Here is a 13,803-nt window from a genome sequence, read left to right on the forward strand (position 1 = left end):
TTTTGGTCTGAGGATACAATTTTAAAGGTAAACAAGTCTTCCTGCTGCTGCTGAATGTGTCGTAGGAGCGGGGATAGTGGGAGTTCTTATAGTGGTCATTCAAGTGCCAAGCTAGCTTCCTCCAGACTCTCATCATGGTCTCGTTCTTGGTACTTGTACACCTGCCAAGTAAGTGTTCGCGGAGTAGGTGATATCTAAAATGACTTACATTAGTTGGACCCTGCATCGAGTGTACAAGCCAATCAATCATATAGAGTCTACATGTCTCGTGTGATACTCTGTGCATTCAGGATATGCAATAAAGTCACATAACACGATTGGGCATAACTAGATAGAAGTTTATTGGTCTAAACCTCGGCTCTTTTATTCGATACTAGATTGTATAATAGTAGAACATAACATGAATTTCGCTTACGTGCATAGATGCATAAGTTGTCGGCTATTATGCCCATTTAGAGTCATCGCATGATAATGGCACTGCTTATACATATCTTGTCTGCGATTGACATATAAGGACGATTCGCACAAAAGAATCTTTTGTTTTATTTTATGGCGACATAACTTTATGCAAGACCTATTCATACTTCTGTGTGGAAGGCTATGTTCCTCTTACAAGCATGAACTCTGTCCCCTGTTGACACGAGATGCGAGGATGAATGTACTGTAGTAAGCTTGGTCCCCGATTGCGCCACCACACACACACACACAATTCATTAACGCCCGGCGGCGAAGCCGAAAGGGCAACTATCACTATTTTATCAATACATGTCCCTAGTATATGCCGTGTCTCCTTGCAGCCCATACATGGTTACTTTCTGTATATGTCATCTCAACTGTCATTATCGTGGTGGATCCTCGCGGGATAGTAATTTTGTTAGTAGGCTGGCTTGAAGGCGCTTCTTCAAGTGTTCAACATCCTATTCTCGGCAGTTGAAGCGCGTCTACCGTCTCTGGCACGAGGTGGTGGGTGGGGGTTAGTTCGGGGGGGAGGGGTTCGTTTATGTTGGTCGACATGGCTAAGTGGCGTCCAGTCGGCCCGTGGCGATTGCAAACCGTATTGAGGCTCGCACTGCTTCTAGATTCGGTGTCCAGTTCTGATCATCTGACGGCGACTTTCCGCCCAGGAAGAAGGATATATTCCCTCGGTGAGCATGGGTACATTGCAGCATTCCCGTCCGGTGTGCGGTCCACTTCCGACATCGAAAGAGGAAGTGTTCCACGGTCTCTCTTGCTTGTCCACATGCACATTGATCTGTCTCGGCGACGCTGATTCGGTAAAGATATCCGTTGAGTCTTGCCATGCCAGTCCGGAGTTGGGCCAGCACGCTTGCTTCTTTCCACGATAATTGATCATACAGCTGCCGGGTGTGTTTCCCTGGGAGTGCTGCATCTACTCGTTTGGAATGTCGCCCTATGTTCTCTGGCAAGCCTTTGCTGGTGACTGCTTGGGACCGTGTGATGTTCAGGGTGGTTGACTTCATTCTGTGGACCTGTGCTTGAGGGGTAGCATCCTCTTGTGTCGCGGCTCTGGCCTGCTCTTTCGCCAGGCTCAACAATTGGTTATGCTCGCTGGTCGGAACCCAGCGGATGTCCATTCGGTTTTCGTGTCTCCGTAGTCTTTGGGTCAACTTGTATATCTGGCAGATGTGTTCCTGGCCTGACTGCTGTCGAGGATTCCTCAGTGTGAGTCCCGCCGCTTTGTTGCTGGTGAGCAGCGTGACCCTGCACCGTTTCAGTCCCTGTAGCGTACCCAGTGCGTATGCCATTGCTGCCAATTCGCCGGAGTATGGGTTCTGCTCTGCTCTTGCGCCCAGTGTGACAGAGAAGGTCTTCAGCCTCGGCTTACGATACCGAGGTGGCTGCTTCTCGATCGCCACGCCAAATCCTACCTTCTCATTTCGTGCTGAACTGCTGACCGCAATGCGCATGACTCCGCCCGTTTCGGTCTGTGTCTCTGATGAATCCTGTCTATCGCCGTGTATACGTTCCTCCCATGGCGCTAATGTAAATGGATTGATAGTTTCCAGTGATTCCATCTCGATGCTCTTCAGCGCGTCTGCGACCTGATACAATGGCGACCGGTGGTATCTTCTGAATTTTCTGATCTGAGCTGTACTCCTGCGGAGGGGATTGGTTGCTGGTAGGGTGTGAATATCCGTCCACATCTTCACGGCTCGTCTCCAGAACCGATGTCGTGCAGTGGCAATGTGAGCCTCGGCCTCCGCCACGCTGGTCGCAACGGTGAGGAACGTTCCTACAATCGCCTGCGCTCCGACTCGTTGAACCCGGTTGATCGGCCCGATATTCTTGTTCTTGAAAGCGTGCATCCAGACATTGGAGGCGTAGTCCACCACCGGGGCCACGGTGGCTGTGAAGAGCTGCCGCGCTGTCGCTGGGGACAGACCTCGGAGTCGTCGAAGCTCCATCGCTGCCTCTAGGCCTTTGGACGCCGCTCTCGCGACATGTTCCTTGTATTTGAGTCTTGTATCCATTATCACGCCAAGAATCTTAACATGGTCTTTAGGTTCAACGGTCTCTCCCTTAATGATGAATGGCTCCGGGTCCGATTTGTGGGCCTTGGGGGCGAAGTGTATAATGGCAGTTTTCTCTGCTTCAAAGGTCGCTCCACTTCTCTTTTCCCAGTCGAGTGCTTCATTGACGATCGCTTCAATACCATTCCGGTTGCTCTGCGCAGTCGGTCCGGTCACCCACGCGGTAAAGTCATCCACGAAGGCAATCGCTCCTCCTTGGCCGTCGATCTGTCGTTGTACGAGATCTGCGTTGAAGAAGAGGAATAGGATGGGGGACAGGGGTGATCCCTGAGGCAGCCCCGCCTGTGGGAGACTTCGGGCCTCAGATGCTTGCCCATTGATCTGGATAGTCGCTGTTCGCTCCGAGCAGAACGCTTCGACCCACCGGAGCACGACCTCCGGTATCCCTCGCGCTTTCATCCTCTGGAGCAGTCGTTCTTTGCAAACCCCATTGTAGGCCCCCTTGACATCGAAGCTGATCAAGCTCAAGACCCGTCGGCCACGCCACGCCGTGTAGCAAGTACTGATTTGTATTCCTTAGCTAAGCAAGCCTAATAATACATTGTAGAGGTGGCAGCATGTCTACCTACATAGACCCTCCACCTTACGTCTCCTTCGATCCTTTTCCGCATCCTTCGCGGGGCACAGCCGGGTCCGCAAGTCAATACCAGTTTGCACCTTAAGCCTACTTCCATAGCCGCCCTAAAGACTCTATCCTCGATGGCCATCTTCGGAATCCTATTCTCTCAGTAGACCGACACGCGCGTCCGTCCTCTCGAGCCATATAGAAAGTGTCGTATCTGCAGTCCGCCCACCCAGCCTTCCGTCGCTTCCATTATATGCTGCGCCCCGCAGATTGTCAAATCCGTTTCGCGCTACCTTGCAAGATCTCTCTGGCAAGGCCGACCGTGTCTCGCAGGAGTTCGCCCAGTTGTATCCTCTCTGTACCCAGAACAGCCAAGCAACACAGTGTTGTCCCTCCTACTAACCAAAGTACCTCGTCGTTCTCTGTGTGGGTTCAAGCATGCTGGATCCTGCCATATCGTTCGTGTTTTGTTTTTGACTTCGTCGTTTCTGTGATCTTTGACCCAGCGATATCCTCCTTTCAACAGAGCAGCCCGAGAGCACCCCAAGGGTGTCCTATCCCACGACCCTAGTGTCCACTGATTGTAGGATCGGTTTCGCAGTCGTGTGTCGGGTGGTTTTCAAATTGTTCCCTTGTCGCCTGTGCGTGGGGTCAGGGGTCCTGACCCCTGAGCTCTCGCTCTAGCAGTAGCCCTAGCCAGCGGACAGTGCTGGCTGGTGTGACTCTTCTCAGCTCTGCTAATGCCATCGGGCAAGGCATTCGCAGGTTCCCAGCCGGCACCACGGGGAGGTGAGAGTCGTCGCCGGCCGATTGCGCCACCAACCTGTGGTGAGATCAGGGTCTCACATATAGTTACGGGGAGGCGCATTGTGACTAAGCCTAAAACAAACCTCCTTTAGAAAAAGTAACTGCAGATATATATGAGTACAGTCAACTCCCGCTTATAGCACGCCCATAATTAGCACACATTCGGTTATAGCACCAGAATTTCGTGGATGGACCCACTTTTCCACTATCTGCCATATAAATAGACCACTTATGGCACACTCAGCTAAAGCACACAATTTTCCTCCAATTCCTGTTGCTTAGTCATACATATATACCAATCAAAATGCAGAATTCGGTCGCTCTTTCGGCTAGGATGCCCACCGCCAGACGTGCCAGGAAGGGCATATCTGACGCTCAGAAACAGGCTCTACGCGTCTATGCATCTGAAACGCACCCTGCACCTTCTCAGAGAGCCTGCGTTGAATGGTTTCAATCCCAATTTGGTCGCCTTATTGATCGGGCTACTGTCTCAAGGATCCTTTCATCTAAATACCAGCATCTTGATACTGGTCCAGCTAGTCTAAACATGCGTACGTCGGCATCGCATTGGCCTATATTGGATGATAAGCTCTTTGAATGGCAACAGCGACACCAGGATGCTGGCTTTCCGATAACAGGGCCACTTCTTCGGTTAAAAGCTATTGAATACTGGAGAAAGATACCGGATTATTCTAAACTACCAATGCCTCTTTTCTCTGATGGTTGGCTTACCCGGTTCAAACAACGTCACTCTCTCCGATATCACATCTTCCATGGTGAAGCTGCATCCGTTCCGAGCTCAATACATGATGAGATGAAACCTATTCAGGCAGTCTGTGACCAATATAAGCAGGAGAATATCTATAATATGGATGAAACTGGGCTTTACTGGCGTCGTATGCCAAATGGTGGCCTATCAACTGATGGATATGCTGGTCAAAAGAAGGATAAGGCCCGAATTACTATAGTAGTTGCGACAAATGCTACTGGTTCAGACCGACTTCCTTTGTGGCTAATTGGTACTGCAAAGACACCACGAGCCCTTCGGGGGGTAAATTTCCAAGCGATTGGATGTACCTGGCGTTGGAATAAGAAGGCATGGATGCGCAGTGGAATTATGAAAGAATGGCTCCACTCATTTTATAAGCATATTGGCAAGCAAAGACGAGTATTGCTTTTGCTTGATAACTTCTCTGCACATTTATGCGCGCTTGAAGATGCACCTCCATGTTACGCCAACCATATAATGAGGTATAGGAGATGCGGAGGAGGTGCCTATCCACCACCGGAGCCGTTTGTTGATACATCACCTCGCTTACCTGCTTGCATACGCACACAGGCATCCCCTGAAAAGGAGGAGCTGGATCCTCTTAGGAGGACCAGCGATTAGTCTGAATATCATCATACCCATATCAGGCAGATCTCACATTCTTCACTCGTATTCTTAACGTATCAGGACACCCCTCGGGGGATTGTCCTAACAGATTATATGGTTTCCTAGAAGGATCAAAGGCTAAATCACCGCCTTGGCGGTGATTATCCGGGGCTAAGAAAAAAGCTTCTGGAGCAGTTTCAACCGCTACAAGAAATACTTTGCGTTGCCTTGGAAGAATCCCAGGACGTATTCAATCAGTTTCAAAGAAATATGAGCCTCGCAGTCACTTTCAATGCCCCAATTATCAGTGCCAATCTTATGAAAGGGATAGATGCCATTTTTAGTTCTCCAAGCCTGAAAGTCACACAGATCGAAAATGGCACGATACGGAAGTCGATCGCTCTGTTAGATCATTGACTAAGCCTAGAGAAAATAACAGAGTGATGTAGAATCGTATCTGCTAGTATGCCCTCTGGCGAATGGGCATCAGGCGGAACCAACTGAAACGGGATGAATTGATTGATTGTAGATAAAATGAGTGGCAGGCAGAGGGTATGCTAAATGCACATCTGCAGAGTTGGTTCATCGTTGATAAGTGGATGGAACCTATTCTTCCTTGTCTTGGAAGAACCATGGGATACTCGAGTGACTTGTGAGTGCTGTCTCGGAACCCCGTAATTCCAAACAGAGGAAAAAGAAAAGCGGGGGGCTGAGGAAACCAATAGGAAGCAGCTGTATGTAACTGCTCCACTATCTTCGACATAACCTTTACCCCACTCTCTCGACCTTTCTCTTCACTCCGACCATCACTTGGTCATGCGACTTACCTCGGCACAAACGTACAGAACAACAGACAGACAGAAAATAGACATCCACAATGCCTCGCGGCTGGTACCTCGCTCAAGGCCTGGTCCCACTCAACTACAGCAGCAGCGACGACGACGAAGGCCCATGTGAGCTGCCAAACGGTCGTCTTGTCTGTGGACCTCACGGATTGGTGCAATGTAGTAGATGTTGCAGCGAATACAGCTTTATGGACGATGTCCTTGGTGAACATCGCGAAGAACTCGAGGATGACGAGAACGATGATGAGGACCACGATTTGGCTCCTGTTGGCACGCCATCCACCATAGGTGTCCCTTCCCTAGGACCCGATGTGATGAGGGGCACTGGTTTGGTGTACCCCTCCAAGTTTGGACTTTGCGTTAGCCCCCTGCAACCGATGGAGTTGTTTCGCGGCAGGGCTCGGTTTATGAATATGGTTAGGTAAGACGCTTTTTCTTCGTCGCGTGCTTTCTTGTGCTCAGCTAAGCCACGGCCCATGATCTCAGGTGCACCTACCCAAACGACAACTCTATACTCCTCATCATGACCGACGGGGCATGTCTCAACAACGGCCAAGCCAATCCGAAGGCGGGTTGGGCGTTTTTCCAGGGGCTGAATATTGAGGGCCAACCGCTTGTTGTCTCGGGTCGTCTGGAAAAGCAGGGCCCTTGGGGCGATGACGGCATCCAGAGCAGCAACCGGGCCGAGCTGCGGGCCGTCATCGCCGCCCTGCGGTTCCGACACTGGCCGAGTGAAGGCTTCAGCACAGTCGTCATCGCCACCGACTCGGAGTACGTCGTGGAGGGCTCCACACAGTGGGCGAAGACTTGGGTGCAGAACAATTGGACGAGGAAAGGCAAGAAGGGAAATGACGACGTCAACGTCAAGAACAAGGACTTGTGGGAGATGCTCCTAGGGGAGTGCGAGAATGCCCACCGCCAAGGCCTGGCCATCCAGTTCTGGAAGATCCCACGTGAATGGAACACTCTCGCCGATGAAGGTGCAAAGAAGGCGGCCACCGCGGAAGAAACACCTGCCGAGTGGCTGGATTGCTAGGGCCTCGCATTCTCAGGGGGAAGGTGACATAGTGCTCTCTCTCATGTGAGTACCAGGCTAGCTGCCAGCCTACTGATGGCGGAAATATGCCCAAAGAGGAGGGATCTGGGCTTACCGCACATGGCCTTCACAGACGGACCAGGCGCAACGGATTACAGCATGTTCACATATTTTCAACTTTGTGTTATTTCTTATTTATTTCCTTGGGGTGCAAGCCCGTATGACTTCCGCTAAGCGATGGAAGTCATCCACCAGATGATCCAATCGATAGATGGTGGCAGACGTTCGTCACGAGCAGCACCGCGACACGAAGAACCGTGTGTCCAAAGATCTTGATACGATGCCTCTATTTCAGTTGTTTGGCTTCGAGCCCTGGCACATGAGCCGCGTTTGTAACGACCTCATCAACCGAGCAGCTTTTTAACAATAACGAGTTCTCGCACTTCTCGCCCTCCACTGCACTTGACCTGGCATCTGCCTCGCCCACGTCAGCCAGATATCGACACGCTAACAGTAACTCGGAGGGATTAATGTGAAGCACCCCCGACAATAGCTTCAAGTCTGCCAATCTTGACAGATTTGTTTTTGCTTACAAGCGGGCTATGGCATCATCTGGCACTTATGGTGATTTGGGCATAGTTATATTGCCGCTCTGCCATGTCCGTGGAGGTAACGAAGAAAAGTGGCGAGGGTTTGAAAGCGCTGCGTAGCGAGCTACTCTACGCATGAATCTTAGAACTTTGATGCGAGTTGCCACTGGTCGCGGTGAAGATATTGATCGCGATGGTGTTATCCCTCTCGCCAGGCCTTTTTGCAAGGAAACCGCTCTTTTTTTCTAATCTAATCTACTCTTTCCAAGCTAGCAGAAGACGAGCAAACTGCACCGTGGCCAGCCTTTGAAGAACAAAAGTTCCTCGCGATATCACATAACGCGGGTTGTAAAGTCGAGAAGTCGAGTGGTTGTGATGCGAGATTTGCTAGTTGCCGTTGGCCGGTCTTGATATCCTGGATTTTGATGGAGTTCTTGCACGGTGCACCCATCCATGATCCATCCATTGCATTAAACAAAAGGCTCCACATCAGTTCTGACCGCTCACGTCACAATGCCTGCAGCCTGTTCATCACGTCGCCCCAACGTGATGAGTCCGTAGACAGCAACGAAAAATTATGCGCACAGTACGCTCACCCGACAGAACTTAACATGCCATGCATCTCAAATAGCCCCTTAAACCAGCATCTCCCTGTACATTCCGTTGATCGGAATCCCGATTGAAAACCCCAGTCGTGCTTCTCAACGACCCTCAGCAGACGAAAGCGAGATACTGGATGAGATTCTGGAGTGGCGCCAACAATGTGCCAGATGAGACCATGGCACGACTAATGCTTACGCCGTCTGCTGAGCGTAGACCTCGAATGCTCAGTCACTCCGTCAAAAAGCCAGACAGAACGCCTTCAACTTCCAAAAGGCCATCTTGCTTAAGGAGCATGGTTCGGGGTACGATTATGGCTACCATGGATGAAGTAGATGAGTTGAAGACTAACAAGAAAACCCCTCGAATAGAATCCTACCTGGAAACGTCGCCAGTATTTTCTCAACCAAATATCACACCGTTTCGGTGGTCGCAAGCTCATTACGCCACCCTTTGACACTGTTGGGTCGATTGACCTTACAGGGGCGATCGGCCCTTTGACCTCCGCATCATCGATAACGGACTCTGGAGAGCAGCATCCATCTTGGACCGAGGATGCTGCAACACGTAAAGATCCTCACGAGGAGCGTGGGACAAAACGGAAAAGCGAAGAATATACATCGGGCTCAACTGAGATCCGAAGACCTTGGAAGGCAAACTCGCCACCGACTTTGGGAAAAACTTCCGCAGAGCTTCTGGCAGAGTCAAACCGAACAAGTCGTACCGCCCCTTTGAATGTTGCTGAACGGCCCAGACGCAATTCTCCTAATCCGCCGCAGAACCGCGACGAGGAAGGGAAATATGATTGGTTTGATGTCGAGAATATTGAGAACATGTTTGTAAATGTCGAGCCAGAGTTCTGTCCACAACCGTCTCCAATGTGTGGCGTAGATAAAGAGAAAGAGAGACAACATCAGACCGCAGCGATGCGGTACCACAACCAGCTAGAAATGAAGTGGAAATTACTCCGAAAGAAGCACAGCCTATATTCATGGTGTCCAGTTCTCAAGAACATGATAAGAAAATTTTGAATTTTCTGGCTCTTTCTCCGGAATTCTTTGCTCAATGGAAATCAAGCCTGAAGGAGACCCTCCAGGCAAACGCAGAGCTTGCGTACGAGCAATTAATACGAGGTCGATCAGCAGCGGACCTTATTACAGTCACAGGGCTCATGGGCTGTGAGGAAGCGCATTTATACAACACAGGGCTCATTGGCTGTAAGGGAGAACTTGTTGACGCAGCACTCTCCTACGGGTCTCAATTGGTAACGCAGCGTCCCCCTGCGAGGCAGACTTGATTACGCGGGGCCTGTCCTGCGAAGACTTCTTGCTAACGCAGATTTTATCCTGCGAAGAACACCCGAGTGGCTCGGGAGTGTGAGGAGGAAAGTCCTGCTTTCCTTTTCGACGGGAAAGGATCGTCTTTTTATGCCATTCCGAATACGTTTTTCGGCAGCGACCACTTGCGTACATCCTGCCGGACCCAGAGATTTCCAGTCGACATTCGTACCAGGCGGGCGCACTTTTGCTGGGCGTTGAGGCGGTTGATTCAACGTTGAAATAAGAAATTTCAAGCGTTTGGAGTGGAGAGCGGGTGGAGTGGCTGGATCCACCTGGCGCCGTGGTTGGCACGAAGCCATGCGTGACAAGTCATTCGCCTCATCAACGTTGGTGACTAGGTGAAACGGCCTTCAATTTCCTTATTATGAGGTTTAAATCGAAATGGCATTCCATGGGCCACTCGCCGTGGCAGCCTAATTTCCCGTAGCTTCAGAAGACTGCCAGTATTCGCTTGCACCGTGGCCAATCGATTTGCGAATCATAGGTCTCAACATTGCTCAACGAGAATGAAACGGTTTTGCGCAGCCAATTCGTAGAGTCGTTCCATGGAAAAATCGCCTTGGCAAATCGCTAGCTTACTCACTGAAACTTTTGTCCGCAAAATCTTTGCCCACCCCTCTGTGAGAAAAAAAAGAAGCTTCCCCCAGCCTTGCCAACGCGTTTTCCGCTGCGAGTCGCATTCACTGCAAGGCCATGTCGTCCATATCCTTATATCACTTACCAGTACAGGAGGACCAGGGTACTTTGTGTGCCCACACCCACAGACGACAGAGGTACCATCGATGGAGAGATGTCGACGCCGCCTCTGTCGTCGGAATATGCTTTCGTCGCGCCCCGACCGAGACCCCGTTGCCGCCCAGAATCCGTCTCTACAATTGATTAGCTATCGGTAAAGCACCCTCCAGACTCCCTGAAGACCAGTCTGTTCTCCAATTGACGTGTTTCTTGTTTCAGGTCTCTAAAACGCTTTTGAGAACAATGCCGGGGACTGAAAGCTAAGGGTAAGCTTAAATAAGAGACTAGAGTGCCTTCGTTAATTACAATCGATAGAGATTATAGAGATTTTTTCCCCCATGCTAGGACTGCAAATGATATCTATCCCTTCTCGAACACAACATATGATCCTCCGAACCCTGCAACGCCACCTCGAGCATTCCGCCTTCCAATTTGTTCAAAAATGGCTTCAATCACAGTCTCCGGCCGTTGGTTGGACATGCTCCGAGGCGCTGGAGCTGCACAAGCTCTTCAAATTCATAGCTAGGAAACGATCGAAGATCTTGTCCGGGCAATACCGTGAAAATATCCCACTGTTCAGAACTTGCGCCATTCGTTTCTTCTGACAAAATATGGATCTCCGATTCCATGGTCAATGGAAGAAGTACAGTTTTATACCTCAAAGCTAAGAAAAGAACTTCCAAAGTCTCGCTTTCATATCTATCATAGAATGTATTGCGACAAAAACGCTTCCATATGCTCTCATCGATTTATTGACCATTTCATAGGAAGCGCGTCTGGGTTCGCAAGCCTTTTGCTGGGGAGCTGGAGACTCAAGCGGCAGTGGCTGTCAGCAATGATTCTGAGGACCAGTAATGCTGCCCACAACACAGCCAATGCGATCCTGGGAATAATCTCAAACTGTGATCTGACGCGATATCTCGGACAGTTGAGCACAGTTGCTGCGACGGGATTCAAGGTTCTCTTTCTGCTTCTGACTTTTTTCGCTTCTACGCCTATTTACCTTCCGGTAGATACCCTCGTAGGTTTAAACCTCATGCGCAGAGTCTCTACGAAAGCTACAGGGTACTATCGGAGTTGCTGATTCCGGTTAAAGCCCCTTTAATTTTTTTGATCACCCTTCCACTGTTCCTTTGAACCTAGAAGAAATTATTCAAACGCGGCGGGAATGGCCTCAATCTTGCTGCTAAGGAAGAGATTAGAAGCCCTATGTCGGTTTACAGGGATAATTTGAACGGAGAGGAGATTGTCGGTGTTTAATGAACGAAGGGCGAAAGACTGCCATACAAGCGTGAGAGCTTTACGTGTCAAGCTTCCAGCCCGGTGCATGGTCTAAGGAGTGAAATTGTCTATTCTAGCACAAGGTACTGGACAGTAATTGCAGTGGCTGCATTATACTTGCCTGGCTTGATTGAGCTCTTTAGCGGGCACTGTCCTCAAACGAAACTTGTTTTCTTTTCCGCTGCGCATCCAAAGATGGTTTAAGACACGCAACTGCCTTTTTCATGTCTTCTATCTCCGTTCTGAGGCTTTCGATCTCAGAAGCAAGTTTCCTCTTGAGCAGGCGCTTCGTTGCCTTGCTTTCTAATTCTCTATATATTTCTGTCAGTGTTGCTCTGGACTTCAAATAGACGTCTCCGGTACACTCACTTGAATCGATCGTCAGTGCTAGCATAATTTGTTAGTAAAGAACGCAAATTACAGGGCATAGAGGTAGGAATATCAACTAACAGTTCGATGACAGGACTTGCATTTCTATGCCGCCCAAACGATAAGTTGTCAACTGCCTTTCTCTTTTTCCATGACTTAGATAAAGTATCGCGTCCGCCGCTGTTTCCAGATTCACCACCCCTGTCAGCTCGTTTACCATCTCTTTTCGTCTTTTTCACGGTGGACGATCTATGTCGGCGTGTGATCGCATCTTCCTGACAAGTACTTTCCTCTGTCGAACTTTCGTCTTCCAGCGCCTTGGTCAATCGAGCCCGATATTCGCTGAATCGGGGAGCAGATGATTCAGAGGCACGTTCTGTCATCTTCAAGGTTGTAACGACGAAAAAAAGGCTTGAAAATAAGACTGGGAGGCTTTTGGAAGAATAAAATGTTGGCTTTTCTCCTGGAAAAGTACCGAGTTGTTATACACTGAGTTATTTAAGTTAGTTTCGGACCTTTTTCAAGCAAGCCGTGGAACTATCATATTACTCATATTTTTCGCCGGGAATGTTCACCGCAGAAAAGATGGATAGGGTGGAGCGTTCAGGCAGTCATCTATTGTAGAGCCAAGGCATTACTCAACGTTTATCGCCAGACAAAATGGTGGGGGTGTAAGCATCGCCAAAGTTTAGAGCATGCATGCACAAAGATACATTGGAAAAGTCTACAAGCACAAGTTTGATGGTATGGTCAGTCGATTTACCAGAGGCAGGTCATTCTTTCGAACTTGTCAGCCAAGTTGAGGTTGTTTCACCTTTATCAACAACGTTGAGGCATTTTATTTGTCAGGCCTAGACCCAGGAGAACCAAGGGTCCGGGTGGGGGTGCCACTCCACCCGCTCTCCGCCCCTAACTCTTGAAATTTCTTATTTCAACGTTGATAAACAGCCTCAATGGCCAGCGAAAATGCGACCGCCCGGTGCGAATGTCGAGTGGAAATCTCTGGGTCCGCCAAAATGTACGCAAGTGGTCGCTGCCGAAGGACGTATCCGAAATGACATAAAAGACGCTCTTTTCCCGTCGAAAAGAAAAGCAGGACTTTCCTCCTCACACTCCCGGGCAGTCGGGTTTTCTTCGCAGGATAAGCTCTGCGTTACCAAGTGTGCTTCGCAGGATAAGCTCTGCGATATCAAGTATTCTTCGCAGAATAAGCTCTGCGTTATCAAGTGTTCTTCGCAGGATAAGCTCTGCGTTACCAAGTGTGCTTCGCAGGATAAGCTCTGCGATATCAAGTATTCTTCGCAGGATAAGCTCTGCGTTATCAAGTGTGCTTCGCAGGATAAGATCTGCGATATCAAGTGTTCTTCGCAGGATAAGCTCTGCGTTACCAAGTGTGCTTCGCAGGATAAGCTCTGCGATATCAAGTATTCTTCGCAGGATAAGCTCTGCGTTATCAAGTGTGCTTCGCAGGATAAGATCTGCGATATCAAGTGTTCTTCGCAGGATAAGCTCTGCGTTACCAAGTGTGCTTCGCAGGATAAGCTCTGCGATATCAAGTGTTCTTCGCAGGATAAGCTCTGCGTTACCAAGTGTGCTTCGCAGGATAAGATCTGCGATATCAAGTGTTCTTCGCAGGATAAGATCTGCGATATCAAGTGTTCTTAGCAGGATAAGCTCTGCGATATCAAGTGTTCTTCGCAGGATAAGC

General features: G+C 49.6%; 4 protein-coding genes across 4 annotated transcripts; 2 read left to right on the forward strand and 2 right to left on the reverse strand.

The window, feature by feature from the left end:
- Positions 1 to 3,736: 3,736 nt before the first annotated feature.
- N7533_010573 (uncharacterized protein) lies at positions 3,737 to 3,985 on the reverse strand (the record flags this gene model as incomplete). The annotated part of the gene is made up of 1 exon (XM_057107223.1): positions 3,737 to 3,985. One exon carries the CDS (start codon positions 3,983 to 3,985, stop codon positions 3,737 to 3,739), a length of 249 nt encoding a protein of 82 aa, XP_056956440.1.
- A 2,191-nt stretch (positions 3,986 to 6,176) lies between these two features.
- On the forward strand, positions 6,177 to 7,180 carry N7533_010574 (ribonuclease H1; the record flags this gene model as incomplete). The annotated part of the gene is made up of 2 exons (XM_057107224.1): positions 6,177 to 6,565; positions 6,631 to 7,180. 2 exons carry the CDS (start codon positions 6,177 to 6,179, stop codon positions 7,178 to 7,180), a joined length of 939 nt encoding a protein of 312 aa, XP_056956441.1.
- Positions 7,181 to 8,548: 1,368 nt separating this feature from the next.
- N7533_010575 (RecQ family helicase MusN) lies at positions 8,549 to 9,401 on the forward strand (the record flags this gene model as incomplete). Its single annotated transcript, XM_057107225.1, has 2 exons — positions 8,549 to 8,668; positions 8,742 to 9,401. The coding sequence occupies 2 exons, from the start codon at positions 8,549 to 8,551 to the stop codon at positions 9,399 to 9,401; spliced, it is 780 nt and encodes a 259-aa protein (XP_056956442.1).
- Positions 9,402 to 11,865: 2,464 nt separating this feature from the next.
- On the reverse strand, positions 11,866 to 12,478 carry N7533_010576 (uncharacterized protein; the record flags this gene model as incomplete). The annotated part of the gene is made up of 2 exons (XM_057107226.1): positions 11,866 to 12,037; positions 12,177 to 12,478. The coding sequence occupies 2 exons, from the start codon at positions 12,476 to 12,478 to the stop codon at positions 11,866 to 11,868; spliced, it is 474 nt and encodes a 157-aa protein (XP_056956443.1).
- Positions 12,479 to 13,803: the final 1,325 nt, after the last annotated feature.

This window comes from Penicillium manginii (assembly GCF_028828005.1).
Source record: "Penicillium manginii strain IBT 31320 chromosome Unknown utg000007l:1.0-2284322.0:1.0-2285126.0, whole genome shotgun sequence".
Taxonomy (NCBI): domain Eukaryota; kingdom Fungi; phylum Ascomycota; class Eurotiomycetes; order Eurotiales; family Aspergillaceae; genus Penicillium; species Penicillium manginii.